Genomic DNA, 13908 nt, shown 5'->3' on the forward strand with positions numbered 1-13908 from the left:
CGAAAAATCGCATCTACATATGTGTCAGGTAAGGTAGGTGAGTAGGTACCTTAAGTAAAGATGACTGCTGCACATGCAAGACTTGTCTACCTTATGGTAAGGCAGCTGAAATATTGTCTTCAATCTAAGAACCGACTGATAGCTTCTAATTCATACTAATCACACTTATACCAATGAATTGAGGCCACTCCTTCACTTGTGTGTTGTTCACCTGACTTAATTAAGTTCAAACTCCCTTCTCCACCGCCACATGAGTGCCCACGGCATGTCCCGTATGACGCCATTCAAGTCGTATCGCTCGATACCTTACTTCCCCACGATCAATTCATGTGTTCACGCTCATGATTCCCTAATCATTCAACCTCGAAATTTGTTCCTTTGATTAGAAGCATGTTGGTACCTGTAGCTATTTATTCTCAGGGTCTTACTGCAACTTGATTCGAGAACAGCTATATTGCCTGCTGTAGAAGTAAGCATCCCTCAGAGCTTAGGGATTTTTGGAAATCGTTCAATCAGAAGTTTCTCTATTGATCACGATAGTATTAATTTATTTGTCGTGCGTTGGTGAGTCTAGCGTAGGTGAACGGGCCGACCAGATACCAACATGAAGACAGACAGCAGTCGCCTGAAGCAATGGCAATCCAATTAAAGCTGCTGTCGAGGCCAAGTCTAACGTCCTGCTCATCCTGTCACTATACCGAGCGATGGACGAGACAACGAAACAATATTAGAGCTCCAGAAGTTGTTGGTCATCGTTGTACCTCGTTGATCGGCCTGTATTGATAATAGAACTGGTTCTGAGCCCTTGAAGAGCAGTTCTAAATGCTTCAACGAAAAGCTGTCTTTGATACTGCTGCTAATGCCATGATTTCGACTGTCTTCTGAGTGCGTGTTGTTAAGACCTGAGTTACGCTAAGGCTCAGAATGAAAAAGCTTGTCATCGATAGTCGTGCTTAAGGCCGCGGAAACACGGCTCAAAACGGATAGTAAGGGCCCCTACATTCAAGAGATTCTGAACTCGTCTCTACATGCGATAGGCAGCAGCGTATAATACTACCTAGAGTAGGTAGGTCGAGACAGAGAGCCGCAATTGAGGCGACAAAGATTCCGCGCCGTACAGCAAACTGGATTGGCATGTCTGCAGTTGGCGTTGACACTGTCTACCGTAGAATACCACCGATTGAATTGGCGGTCAAAATTGATGTGCATGTTGAAGCGAACGCGAGCGCGAGTCAATTGTAGGCTGGAATTTCCCCACATGCTCGATTGCGACCTCCCGCCGGCGACCAACGTAAGCGCTCGCCGGCTTGCGCCAGTAATTATTGCCGACCGGACTTCTTGGATAGCTCGCATCGGCTACAGTGACTTCCGAGCTCAGAGTCGCATCAATTCAACGGCAATATGTGCATGCTGAGAGTTGGACTCAAGTTTTGAAAACGAGATGGCGAAGCTAAGGAGTCAGCAAACTCTTGGCTTTCTATTGCGATGCAGTAGTAGGTGTGATCAGCGGGTGAGGGGCTTTCGGCTCGACATGACCGGTCTCGTACTCCGTGGAGATCAGATTTCCGTGCCAACCTCAGACTCTGTGAGGCTCTTCGAGACTCTTGGCCGGGCTGTGCATGTTAGAGAACGTCCTTCAATGCGATGACTCTGTCTTGACAATGGTCATAACATGGCGCTATGAAATATTGACAAAAGGAAAATTCCCCAGCGGAAACGACAGCTCTTTTAGCCAAGAAACAAAGTGCCACACGATTCAACAGCTTTGCAACATGATCCCGCCCCTGAGTCAAAGCGCGCGCGGGAAACAGTACGGATGATGAACTGGAGCTTACTCCGCCCGAACACCGATGAGCAACCTACAGGAAGCTGGAAACACTTGTTGATCGGGTGGGGTTGCCCCCGCCCCAAGTGATTGCCAGCAGGATGTCGCTGGAGGTGACGAGAGATGTTGACAGGGAAAGATTTGCCGAGGTCGTATCAACCGCACACGTGCTCCGCCTGACCTTCCATTGAAGCTCTTGACATGCCACCGACGACATATTGGAGAACCTTTTGTTTTTCCGTTGCCAAATAGGATTTGAAACCCCTTTTTTTGCCTGACTCTTGGCCTGTCTCCAGTGCGAGGAACAGAAGCAAAATCCGTGCCATCTAGACTCTTGTCTGTCATGTACGGCTAAACCTTCCCCTCTCCTCGCAAACTCGTCTGATCCTACCATCATCTCGCTTATTCTTTGCTCGAAAATCCCTCGTTCACCCCTGTCTCTGCTAAGATTTCTGTCAATCCCCAAGCTAGTCTTCGCCTTTCTCGCCTCCTCCTTCCCGTTTTCTGCAAGCTTCACACCTCTAGCTACTTTTGATCATCAACCAGAGCTCCTGTGAATGCTCTCTTAAACTGCCAAGCCTGCATCATGTGCTGTTCGTTGGTTTCTGAGGCTGACCTGGGCCGCATTCCGGCGGGTCATCTCTCCACACACACGGTGCTATGCCTGCTTCTTTAAGCTTGTCAGAACGATTTCCCGGCCCCAATCTACCTAATTCGGGCTTATCAGATGGGATCAGGAATATTGGTTCCTCAGTAATAAGTCTCTTGAAGTGTGGCAGTGCTGATTCGGCCGGGGTTTGAGTTCTTTTGCTTTTGCCGTTCTGTCGGAAAGTGGAGAGCTATGATGAAGGTGAGGTTGGATGGCTAAGCTTGAAAGAGGTAGCCCGGCGAAAGCTGCCCTTGGAAGAGTATTCATATTCTCTGGGCGCCGCTTGTTCGGCACGTCTTGCTTTCGAGCTCGACAGCACTTTCTCTTTTTCTACCGGGCTATACATGACATCCCTTCATGATGGCTGATAAGTTTCTCAGCCCCAACCCCCCACATGCGGACTCCCGTTCGCGGGCCACGAGTGATGCCGACACTATTGCCCCGGACGGGTCCAATCCGTTTCTCACGCCGTCCGGGACCACCGCTGCCCCCAGTACCGCTGGTGCGAGCCTCAATCTTGAAGATATTGAATCGTCTTTGAGGCCTGACCCAGGCACGGAGCGCGACTTTCACGTGGAGAACAACCCATTCGCGTTTTCCCCCGGCCAACTCAACAAATTGCTGAACCCCAAGTCCCTCTCAGCATTCAGAGCGCTCGGCGGGCTCCGAGGTATTGCTCGTGGCGTTCAGACCGATGTACGCAGTGGTCTCAGTGTCGACGAAGCAGGCGTCAGATCAAGAATCAGTTTTAATGAAGCAGTCGACAACCACAACGATAGCAAACCGGTTTCCCCAACGACAGAGAAGCATGTGCCGTCTTCCGGGGCACCGTTCGTGGACCGTACCCGTGTTTACGGTCGCAACGTACTGCCGCCAAAGAAGCCCAAGTCGATCTGGAAACTGATGTGGATCGCGTTCAATGAAACGGTACTTATTCTCTTGACGGTTGCCGGAGTCATCTCTTTGGCCCTCGGACTATACGAGACACTCGGCGTTGAAAGGCCTGCAGGCGCACCGGCTTCTGTCGACTGGGTCGAAGGCGTCGCCATCTGCGCTGCGGTCATCATTGTCGTCCTCGTCGGATCCCACAACGATTGGCAGAAGGAGAAGGCATTCGTCAGGCTGAACACAAAGAAGGATGACCGTCAAGTCAAGGTCATTCGTTCCGGGAAATCAGTTATGATCAATGTTAACGAGATCCTGGTAGGCGAAGTGCTCCATCTGGAGCCTGGCGATATGGTCCCTGCCGATGGAATCTTGATTGAAGGACACGAAGTTAAGTGCGACGAGTCTTCGGCTACTGGTGAATCCGATGTTCTTAAGAAGACTGCTGGCGACCAAGTCATGAAGCTTCTGGACTCTAAACACAACAATCATGACGACCTGGACCCCTTTATCATCTCAGGATCCAAAGTTCTCGAAGGTACGATCTTTACCGCCTATCCTTCAAACTTATAAGCTGATAAATTGCAGGTATGGGAACCTACATTTGCACCTCTGTTGGTGTCCACAGCAGCTTCGGCAAGATCATGATGTCTGTACGGTACGATATCGAAGCTACACCTCTACAAAAGAAGCTTGAACGCCTTGCCATCGCCATCGCCAAGCTCGGCGGAGGTGCATCGGCTCTGATGTTCTTCATCCTGCTTTTCAGATTCGTTGCCAGTCTTCCTGGTGATGACCGACTGCCTGCTGACAAGGCATCGACTTTCATGGACTTGCTTGTCGTTGCTATTGCTATCATTGCTGTAGCTGTACCTGAAGGCTTGCCGCTGGCCGTCACTCTTGCCCTCGCGTTCGCGACAACGAAGCTTCTCAAGGAGAATAACCTCGTTCGCGTACTTCGATCTTGCGAAACCATGGGTAACGCAACGACAATCTGCTCGGATAAGACAGGCACTCTGGTATGATTCGTTCTTCCTGATATGAACCGAGCAGCAACTGACAGTGTACAGACAACAAACAAGATGACGGTCGTGGCCGGCACCTTCTCCACCACTAGCTTCACTGCATTGTCCCAGTCCGACAATGAGAAGACATCGGGGACACCTCACGTCACTACATGGGCCGCTGGCTTGCCTACAGGAACCAAGGAACTTATCGTTCAGTCGGTTGCTGTGAACTCCACAGCCTTTGAGGGTCAAGAGGATGGTCAGGCAACTTTCATCGGATCTAAGACCGAGACAGCACTCTTACAGTTGGCGAAAGATCACCTTGGTCTTCAGTCACTTGCTGAGGCCCGTGCCAATGAGCAAGTCGTGCAGATGCTTCCCTTTGATTCCGGAAGGAAGTGTATGGCCGCGGTCATCAAACTTCGCGACACCTCGAAGGGATATCGTGTGCTGGTCAAGGGTGCCTCTGAAATTATGCTTGGGTACTGTTCATCTAAGACTCAGCTGGAGACTTTGACTGAAGAGCCCATGACGTTCACCGAGCGACAATCTCTCGAATCAACCATCAACGAATACGCTCGACGATCCCTTCGGACCATTGGCATCGTGTACAAGGACTACCCCCAGTGGCCGCCTACAAACATGCCTTCAGAAGATGGACACGTCAAGCTTGAGTCTCTACTGACGCCTTCTGACCTAGTGTTCCTCGGCATTGTTGGAATTCAAGATCCCGTCCGAGAGGGTGTTCCCGAGGCGGTCAGGCTTGCGCAGCATGCTGGCGTCACAGTCCGTATGGTCACTGGCGACAACATCGTCACCGCTCAAGCTATCGCCACAGAGTGCGGGATCTTCACCGGCTCTCAGGGAGTGATTATGGAAGGACCAGCTTTCAGGAAACTTTCTGATGAGGACATGAATAACATTCTTCCCAAGCTACAGGTATTGGCTCGTTCGTCTCCTGAAGACAAGCGGATTCTCGTGACGAGATTAAAGGCTCTCGGAGAGACGGTCGCTGTCACAGGTGATGGTACGAACGATGCTCCCGCACTCAAGGCCGCAGATGTTGGCTTTTCGATGGGCATCTCAGGTACCGAAGTGGCCAAGGAGGCTTCCGCAATTGTTCTCATGGATGATAACTTCGCATCGATCGTGACTGCACTCAAGTGGGGTCGCGCAGTCAATGATGCCGTTCAAAAGTTTCTTCAAGTAAGTTCCTAATCGATTGAGGCGACTAGTCACCTGGCTGTTGCCCCCAGTCACTCAAATACGCATCACCAGGTTGCTAAATGTTCACGATATAGTTTCAAATTACCGTTAACATCACTGCTGTCCTCTTGGCGTTTATCACAGCCATGTATGACCCTCATATGGAGCCGGTGCTGAAAGCTGTTCAATTGCTTTGGGTCAACCTCATCATGGACACATTTGCTGCGCTCGCACTGGCAACGGATCCTCCGACCGACAAGATTCTCGACCGGCCCCCTCAAAGAAAGGATGCACCACTTATCACCATCAACGTAAGCCTTTCTCCGTTGCTGAATCCTGCAAACACAGCTGACAGCCAACTTTAGATGTGGAAGATGATTATTGGACAAGCTATTTTCCAGCTCATCATTACACTCACCCTTTACTTCGCCGGCCCCGAGATTCTCAACTACGACAGAAATAGCGAGGATCAAATGCTGCAACTCGATACGGTCATTTTCAACACCTTTGTCTGGATGCAAATCTTCAACGAATTCAACAATCGACGCCTCGATAACAAGTTCAACGTGCTCGAGGGTGTCCACCGCAATCAATTTTTTATTTTCATCAACCTCCTGATGGTTGGTCTTCAGGTGGGGATCGTTTTCATTGGCGGTCGCGTGTTTGAGATCAAGGAGGGTGGCCTCAACGGAACCCAGTGGGCCATCTCCGTCGTGATCGCCCTCATGTCTTTGCCATGGGGTGTGCTGGTCCGTATATTTCCGGATGTCTGGTTTGAAAGAGTGGCTGTTTTCGTCGGAAAGCCTTTTGTACTGGTGTACAGATTCCTCGGGAGAATGTTTGCGCCTGTTGGCCGATTGTTCAAGCGAAAGCAACGAGATGCTACCGCATCAGATGAGGAAGTACCTGCTACAATTATTGTCGCCCCACCCGAGGAAAAGGGGCAGCAACTTTGATGAAACCCCCATAAGCGGGAAGTGGCATGGCATGGCATGGTAGAGTAAGGCACGGAAAGACCTCTATCACAGAGGCGACGTTTATTGATTTGCATGGAATGTTTGGGCGGTATTTTCGTGGCATCCTTCAAGGTGTCTTTCTCATGGAGTCTGATCCTCGGATGGGAGACTCACTTCACGTTGGATATTTGGAACATACAACGACTGAAAAGACTGTCGCTACATATAAGTAATCGTAAAAGAAGAAATAGTAAAATGTCGCCTGTTACCACCAAGAGTGCATATTGTTATCAATTGGAGTCTCAATCGTTTCAAGTTCTGAATGTAGGAATTGGTATCTTCGAAGGTTTAGCATCCTCGTTTAACAATGCATGAGGTGCTCACACAGTGTCTTTGCACCTAGGTAGACTCAACTCCAACTGATGACAATAGATTTCTGGACGGAAATAGATATTCTAGCTCCTTTCTCTGAAAATAGTTGATGTAATTACGACTTTTCACAGCACGAAAATTAAGTCCATCAACCAACTTGCCCTACACCATCTTGAGAAAAGACGCATTATAGCGAATTTGGATAGCCTTCGCTAACAAATAACAGACGATGCGTACTCTAGGAATTTTCGACCCCTTTGACGACCACAGGGAAACTTCCGGTGGAAACGAGGTCGTCTGCGTTCCAGAACAGAAGATAGGTGTCTTCCCATTCAGATGGCTTCGCCCAGAATTGCGCTTCCAGCTGTGAGTTATTGTTGTACACCAGCTGTGTCGCAAAAAGCGCCCACCCATAGGTAGTTTGGTTAACAGTGACTGCCTGAGGGATTTGAGTAAGACCCATTGCATTATCTTCGCTGTCGGTGATGGTCAAAGAGCCAGCAGATGTTCCGTTCACGAACGTGCCATTGACCTTCCAGTTCTCACCCGTGATGGACGGAAGATCCCAAGTGATCGGGACTAGGTTGGCATTGGCATCGTCAGGGGTCTGAGTGATGTACAGATATCCTGTGTGGTGAAGTCAGCAACGCTTGTTGTCACCCCAAAACTTGATTTATACGGATGACTGGAATACATACCGTCATCCAATCCATAAGCAATAGGCCATGAAGATGAGTTCGTTCCGTAAGCGTAAAGTGTTGCGTTTGTTTCGGCCTTTCGCTTGACATTGACGTTCCACGAGGGAGAGATGGCTGAGGCACAGATGAGACCGGCCTGCAGGAGAGCGAGAACTCCGACCTTGGACAAATGCATTTTGGTAGCGACTGAACTAAAGGTAAGAGCCTTTGGCAAGATCGGGGCTGAGGGGACAGGAATGCGGCCGGGTTAAGTCAGAAATCCAGCAACGAAGAACGCGGAGCACATAGATGTCGATTCACACAACAGAGACTTTCCAGGTTGGCGTAATCCTTAAAGACCGCGGAGTTTACCACTTACACCCAACCCACAAGGAGATGCTAAGCATTGCCCCCCACATTGCCGATTTTGAGATGCCGCTTGCCCGGTGATCGTCGTTGGTTCTTTTGGCAAAGAGGGGCAGTTCCGAGCTCGTAAACGCAATCGAAGCCCACCCTCGGGAAGCACAGACAGCAAAATAAACAAGTCAGAGCTGTCAAAGTTGTGGGTTTATTCCTGACTAGGAAGGCTCTGATGTTTTTACCCCTGGAGAAATGGGGCCGTTCCGGGATCCTCCATCTGAAGTTCTGTTGCGGCTGTCATTCTTCCAACGTTGCGGGTGCAGGTCAGCCTTATTGCATGGCTTAAGGTGAGTGGCTAGATCCATCACCACCCGCATCTCATTTAACGGTGAATCAACCATAATGCCCACGGCCACTCTGGAAATAGATATCCCCATCTGACCCGTCCTCACAGCCCCACCGATGCAGGCTTTCTTCTCACTTCACTGGCAGGTTTGACGTGTAGTCGACGTGTAATCTATCGCGGCCTGCTGGGCTGAGGAGGTTATCCCGGTGCGGAATCACCGTACTATGTGGGACAACTTAGTCTCTGCGAGGCAGAAACTCTGTTTGCACCCACAAGACGACAGTCATCTTGCTCCGCAAGACGCCCAAACCGACGGCAAAATCCGTTTTTTGTTGTTCATCACCAAAGCCCACATCCCGCATCATGAAAGGCGGAGTGGTTCAATTGTCCAAAGAATTGCGAAGAGAGGGATGGAGACATCAAATATTTAGAGTTGTCCCCAACTTCTCAGTGACCATCGAAACCTAAAAGGATATAAATGAGACCAGCAGACGGGGCAGATTTCGTTGTGTTTTCTCAACCACTTCTTTTCTCTAATCGTTGACTTCAACACTCGTTTCTCACTGTTTCGGCTGTGGGCTAATAGTCTTTCGTTGTTTCTTACTTGATATCACAATGGTTTGCGGGAAGCTTCTCGCCACTTGGGCAGTAGCTGTCGTTACTGGTGCCACTGCGGCTTGTACATCAAACAGACACCAGACCGCCGGTGGTTCTGCTGACGTATCCCCAGTCATCGAGGCTGTTGCCAGTTCAAGCTCGCCTAGTTCATCTGCCTCGTCTGGTTTGCCTGGCTCCGGTGCCACGTGCGTCAACAGTCCTTCGAACAGAGCTTGCTGGACTGAAGGTTTCGACCTATCTACAAACTACTACGATGAGGTCCCGGATACAGGCGTAGTGAGAGAATATTGGTTCAATGTTGAGAATGGCACAGCCGCTCCAGATGGATACGAGATGCCAGTTCAGCTCATCAACGGATCCTTCCCCGGCCCAACCATTATTGCTGACTGGGGTGACACTGTTGGTACGTAATCACATACAGGGACACAAGCCTGATCTTGATTCGAGGGGCTAACACTGAATTTTGACAGTTGTCCACCTGAAAAACTCGCTTCAGACAAACGGTACCGGTCTTCACTTCCATGGCATCAGACAGAATTGGACGGATCAAATGGATGGTGTCCCTAGTATCACCCAGTGCCCCATTGCCCCCAACGACACTTACACCTACAAATGGCGAGCTGTTGAGTACGGCACCGGTTGGTATCACTCTCACTTCTACGTTCAAGCATGGGATGGAGTCTTTGGTGGCATCACTATCAACGGACCGGCTTCGGCAAATTACGACGTCGACTTAGGTCATCTCTTCCTCAACGACTGGTATCACGTGAGTTGAATGCTTGGACTGTTTGGCAAGAACTCAAGAACTTTTGATTGACTTTTCCATCCAGCAAACGGCAGATGAACTCGTTACCAAAGCTGCTACGGGAGGTCCCCCCACAGCAGTCAACGGTCTGATCAACGGCACCAACACCTTCAACGACACCATGGGCTCTAGATTCGAAACAATTTTCGAACCCGGAACTAGGTACCGCCTTCGCCTAGTCAACGCCGCCGCAGATAATCACTTCCGTTTCATGATCGACAATCATACCATGGAGATTATCGCAACAGATTTTGTCCCCATCGTCCCGTACAACGCCACGCAATTGAGCATTGGTATGGGCCAGCGCTACGACATCATTGTGGAGGCTAAGGACCTGACCGACGGCGACTTCTGGCTGCGATCCATTGCACAAGAGTCCTGCTCCGAGTCTGATGCTGTTGACGATGTCAAGGGTATCATTCGTTACTCCAACTCTTCCACCTCGGATCCCACGACCTCGGCTTACAGTTACACTGACTCATGCTTGGATGAGGCATCCTCCAACCTTGTGCCTTACCTCGCCATCAACGCGTCTGACACTTACATCAGCGCAGATGAGAAGGTTGCCGTTGAAGTCACAGACAACGCCCTCCTGTGGACGATGAACAAGACTTCCATGCATACCCAATGGGAGTACCCCACCGCCATGCAAATCTCGCAAAAGAACTCTACTTGGCTCACCAAGCAAAACGTTATCCACCTGCCTGACGCTGACAAGTGGGTGTACATGGTCATTCACTCGCCTTTTGCTCAGGACCATCCCATGCACCTTCACGGCCACGACTTCTGGGTTCTCGACTCTGGTTACGGTAACTTTGACAGCACTCAGACCGATCGTCTGACCTTGGTAAACGCTCCCAGAAGAGACGTAGCTATGATGCCAGGCAGTGGATATTTGGTCATCGCATTCAAGACGAATAACCCTGGTGTAAGTACCTCTTCGATCACATTAAATTGCCTCCAGATCTTCAGACCACTGACTGCCGTCCGATTTAGGCTTGGTTGATGCACTGCCACATTGCTTGGCACACCTCGGAGGGTTTTGCCGTGCAAATCGTTGAGCGAGAGTCGGAGATCACCTATGACACGGATGTGCTGAACCAGACCTGCACCAACTGGATGAACTACGTAGTCCAGTCTGACTTGAATCAATATGATTCCGGTGTCTAAGGCTTGAGGCTAGTAATATCGAATGATTATGCGTGCTCAAGGGTCATAAAGGTCCATAATACAACGGGCAGAGAGGGCAGAAAACGTTCCATAATGTAATTGAAACTTTTCACTCAAGCACCTATCTATAAGGCTTGGACTACGTGTCGGTTGTCATGGCCTCGCTTGAGGAATTCGCCCCACTCCCATGTACCAAAACCGCACGCTCGATACTTCAGTTGAGATCCGATGCCTTCATTACTTATGATCAGCAGGACCAAGAAGCGTGACGGATGTATAGAAAGTAGTGTCATGGACCAACGTGGGGTAGTGTCCATTACAAAATATTACTAACTAACTCTCGAGTGAAGCTAAGTGAGCATTCATCAGCACGAAGTGGGCTGCCGCCTCTTGGATACTTACATCTGCAGCCTGATAACATATCTCAAGATATCACTATCATGCAGAACAACTCTGCGCCAATACTTGTTTGATAACATGACTTGGTCGCCTGTTCCTAGTATGGACACAAGTAAGCTTAAGACATCTCACAAGCAACTGTGTTGTTCCGCCATCGGCTAGCTCCAGTACGAGGCCTAGCGAACAACTCTTCCTGCTTCAGGTCTTCAGTGCCGACACCGAGCATTCCCCGCAACCCCTCAACTGCAGCGCTGCGCTATCAGCTGAACAAGATAATGATAGGATGGCTGTACCGGCATTCAGACGTGTTTTGCCGCACCACGATCGGGAATAAGATGATATCTTCGGGTCATTTTTTTCCGGACTGAGAGATAACGACTACCGGGCCCAACCAACACCCCAGTCACCTTCCTGCAATGGCATGGTTCTCGGCGCAACGCAGCATTTGATTCGTCTGAACAGCAACGGCCTGACGATCGCCACATACTTATCGAGGGCGCGAATGGGGATGTTCTCCAACATGCTTAACATCTCCACGCGATCCTTACACCCCATTAGATATAGGTGCGTCATAGACAGCCGTGATATCAGTAGAGGCGCTCCGACGGGCAGTCCCATATAACGATGGCAGAGCCACTCGTCCCTACTATTGCTACAGCCAGAAGTTCCAGCCGCGTCTCCTCACGCCATCACCATGAGCTCCGACGGAAAGATCGATGTCGAAAAGGCCACACGCTTTGGTGGTGGTCAGTCTGAAGTATTGGTCGGAGAGGTCAGGGACATCAAGAACGCTGATGCTGCGCTGGAATTTCTTCGAGACGGCGGGGATGTCACACCTATGACAGCGGAGGATGAGCGCCTCTTAAAGCGCAAGATTGACTGGCGAATCGTTCCCCTCATGTTTGCGTGTTACATTCTCCAGTATCTTGACAAAACCTTGATCAACTACGCGAACGTCATGGGGCTGCAGAGCGACACGAATATCACTGGCGATCAATACTCCCAACTGGCCATGATATTCTACGTCAGCTATCTAGCATTCGAGTTCCCTCACGCTTGGGGCATGCAGAGATTCCCAACGGCAAAATACATTGGGATTATGGTCTGCATGTGGGGTACGGTGTTGGCAACTACATCAGCCTGCCACAACTGGGCCGGGCTAGTTGTGACGAGAGTCCTTCTAGGCGTTTTTGAGAGTGCTGTTGCCCCTTCACTCATCGTCATTACGACCATGGTCAGTTTTCGTCGTATGTTCACGTCCTTGAATGCTCCTAATGTTTCGTCTACAGTGGTACAAACGTCAAGAACAGCCTCCTAGGATGGGCATCTGGTATCTCGGCACTGGTGGCGGCACTATCGTCGGCTCCCTCATTTCTTTCGGTTTTCAGCACTACCACAGCTCCGGCTTTACCTCATGGCAGATCATGTTTCTCATCTGCGGCTTGATCACCATTGCTATCGGTATCACGGTAATTCTGATTCTTCCGGATAATCCGATGAGCGCACGCTTCCTCTCCCGCGAGGAGAAAATTTGGTCTATCGAGCGATTAAGAAGCAACCAGACTGGCATCGAAAACAAGCGATTCAAGCGCGAGCAGGCGATCGAGTGTTTCACAGACCCACAAACCTATCTTTTGGCGCTCATCACCATTGCTTCAAATGTGCCCAATGGAGCCGTCTCTTCGTTTCAGGCCACCATTATCAAGGGGTTTGGGTACACATCTAAGGAGACTGCACTTCTATCTATCCCTTCAGGTGCAGTCAGTATCGTCTCGATTCTAGCGGCTACCAACGTGGCAGGGAGATTCAATCAAAGAGCTATCAACATTATTTGCCTTCTGATACCCGGTGTCGTCGGAGCTGCGCTGATGGCTTTCCTACCAGAGGACAGTAAAGCTGGTAAACTGATTGGAAACTATATGACGAATTGTATTGGGGCAACTTTGCCTTTGTTATATTCTCTTGTTGGTGCCAACTACGCCGGTCACACCAAGAAGGTACGTGGGATTTTTTCTCGACAGTCTTTCTGTTAATCCAGAACTAATGCGGGAGAGCGTAGGTCACCATGAACGCCACTTTGCTCATCTGTTTCTGTGTTGGTAACATTATCGGACCCTTGACATTCACGGCTGAGTCTGCGCCCGGATACCTCCCAGCCAAAACAGCAATCATCGTAACCTGCGGGTTGGCGATGATGTTCACGTTGATGCTAAGGTACTATTACATATGGGAAAATAAGCGACGGGATAAATTTGTTCAATCAGGAGAGCTTAGCCACTTGAAGGATGTCGAGTTCAGCGATATGACTGATCGTATGAACAAGGAGTTTAGATACACCCTTTGAGGTTATCTTTATCTTGACAATGACTGATGTAGTTAAGACGACGGCACGAGGCTCTGGAGGCCTATCTGCGTTTGGAAATTTACATGCAGAGTTTGCAGAGAACCTTTGAATATCAAGCAGCCTTCTGCATGCGCATTTACTTTAAGCCAGAGCTTTCACAGGAGGAAGTTTGTGTCGTAATACGACGAGCTCTTACGTAACTTCCTAGCCTGCCCAACGTCTTCTGGAAAGGTCATTTGATCTATACTTTATATTGGCCTTTTGGTAGATGCCAAGACTCAAGAGAATC

The 13908-nt window shown here is 49.8% G+C and overlaps 4 protein-coding genes across 4 annotated transcripts; 3 read left to right on the forward strand and 1 right to left on the reverse strand.

Moving 5' to 3' along the window:
• Positions 1-2831: 2831 nt before the first annotated feature.
• Positions 2832-6528, forward strand: CCOS01_10403 (calcium-translocating P-type ATPase; the record flags this gene model as incomplete). Its single annotated transcript, XM_060458559.1, has 5 exons — positions 2832-3897; positions 3948-4378; positions 4430-5572; positions 5668-5883; positions 5938-6528. 5 exons carry the CDS (start codon positions 2832-2834, stop codon positions 6526-6528), a joined length of 3447 nt encoding a protein of 1148 aa, XP_060310361.1.
• A 610-nt stretch (positions 6529-7138) lies between these two features.
• On the reverse strand, positions 7139-7773 carry CCOS01_10404 (uncharacterized protein; the record flags this gene model as incomplete). The annotated part of the gene is made up of 2 exons (XM_060458560.1): positions 7139-7527; positions 7599-7773. The coding sequence occupies 2 exons, from the start codon at positions 7771-7773 to the stop codon at positions 7139-7141; spliced, it is 564 nt and encodes a 187-aa protein (XP_060310362.1).
• A 1125-nt stretch (positions 7774-8898) lies between these two features.
• On the forward strand, positions 8899-10876 carry CCOS01_10405 (multicopper oxidase; the record flags this gene model as incomplete). Its single annotated transcript, XM_060458561.1, has 4 exons — positions 8899-9304; positions 9372-9667; positions 9732-10634; positions 10703-10876. 4 exons carry the CDS (start codon positions 8899-8901, stop codon positions 10874-10876), a joined length of 1779 nt encoding a protein of 592 aa, XP_060310363.1.
• A 1093-nt stretch (positions 10877-11969) lies between these two features.
• On the forward strand, positions 11970-13619 carry CCOS01_10406 (major facilitator superfamily transporter; the record flags this gene model as incomplete). Its single annotated transcript, XM_060458562.1, has 3 exons — positions 11970-12509; positions 12565-13272; positions 13335-13619. The coding sequence occupies 3 exons, from the start codon at positions 11970-11972 to the stop codon at positions 13617-13619; spliced, it is 1533 nt and encodes a 510-aa protein (XP_060310364.1).
• Between the last annotated feature and the right edge of the window lie 289 nt (positions 13620-13908).

Source organism: Colletotrichum costaricense, assembly GCF_030867565.1.
Source record: "Colletotrichum costaricense strain IMI 309622 chromosome Unknown Scaffold_11.1, whole genome shotgun sequence".
In the NCBI taxonomy this organism is placed as follows: domain Eukaryota; kingdom Fungi; phylum Ascomycota; class Sordariomycetes; order Glomerellales; family Glomerellaceae; genus Colletotrichum; species Colletotrichum costaricense.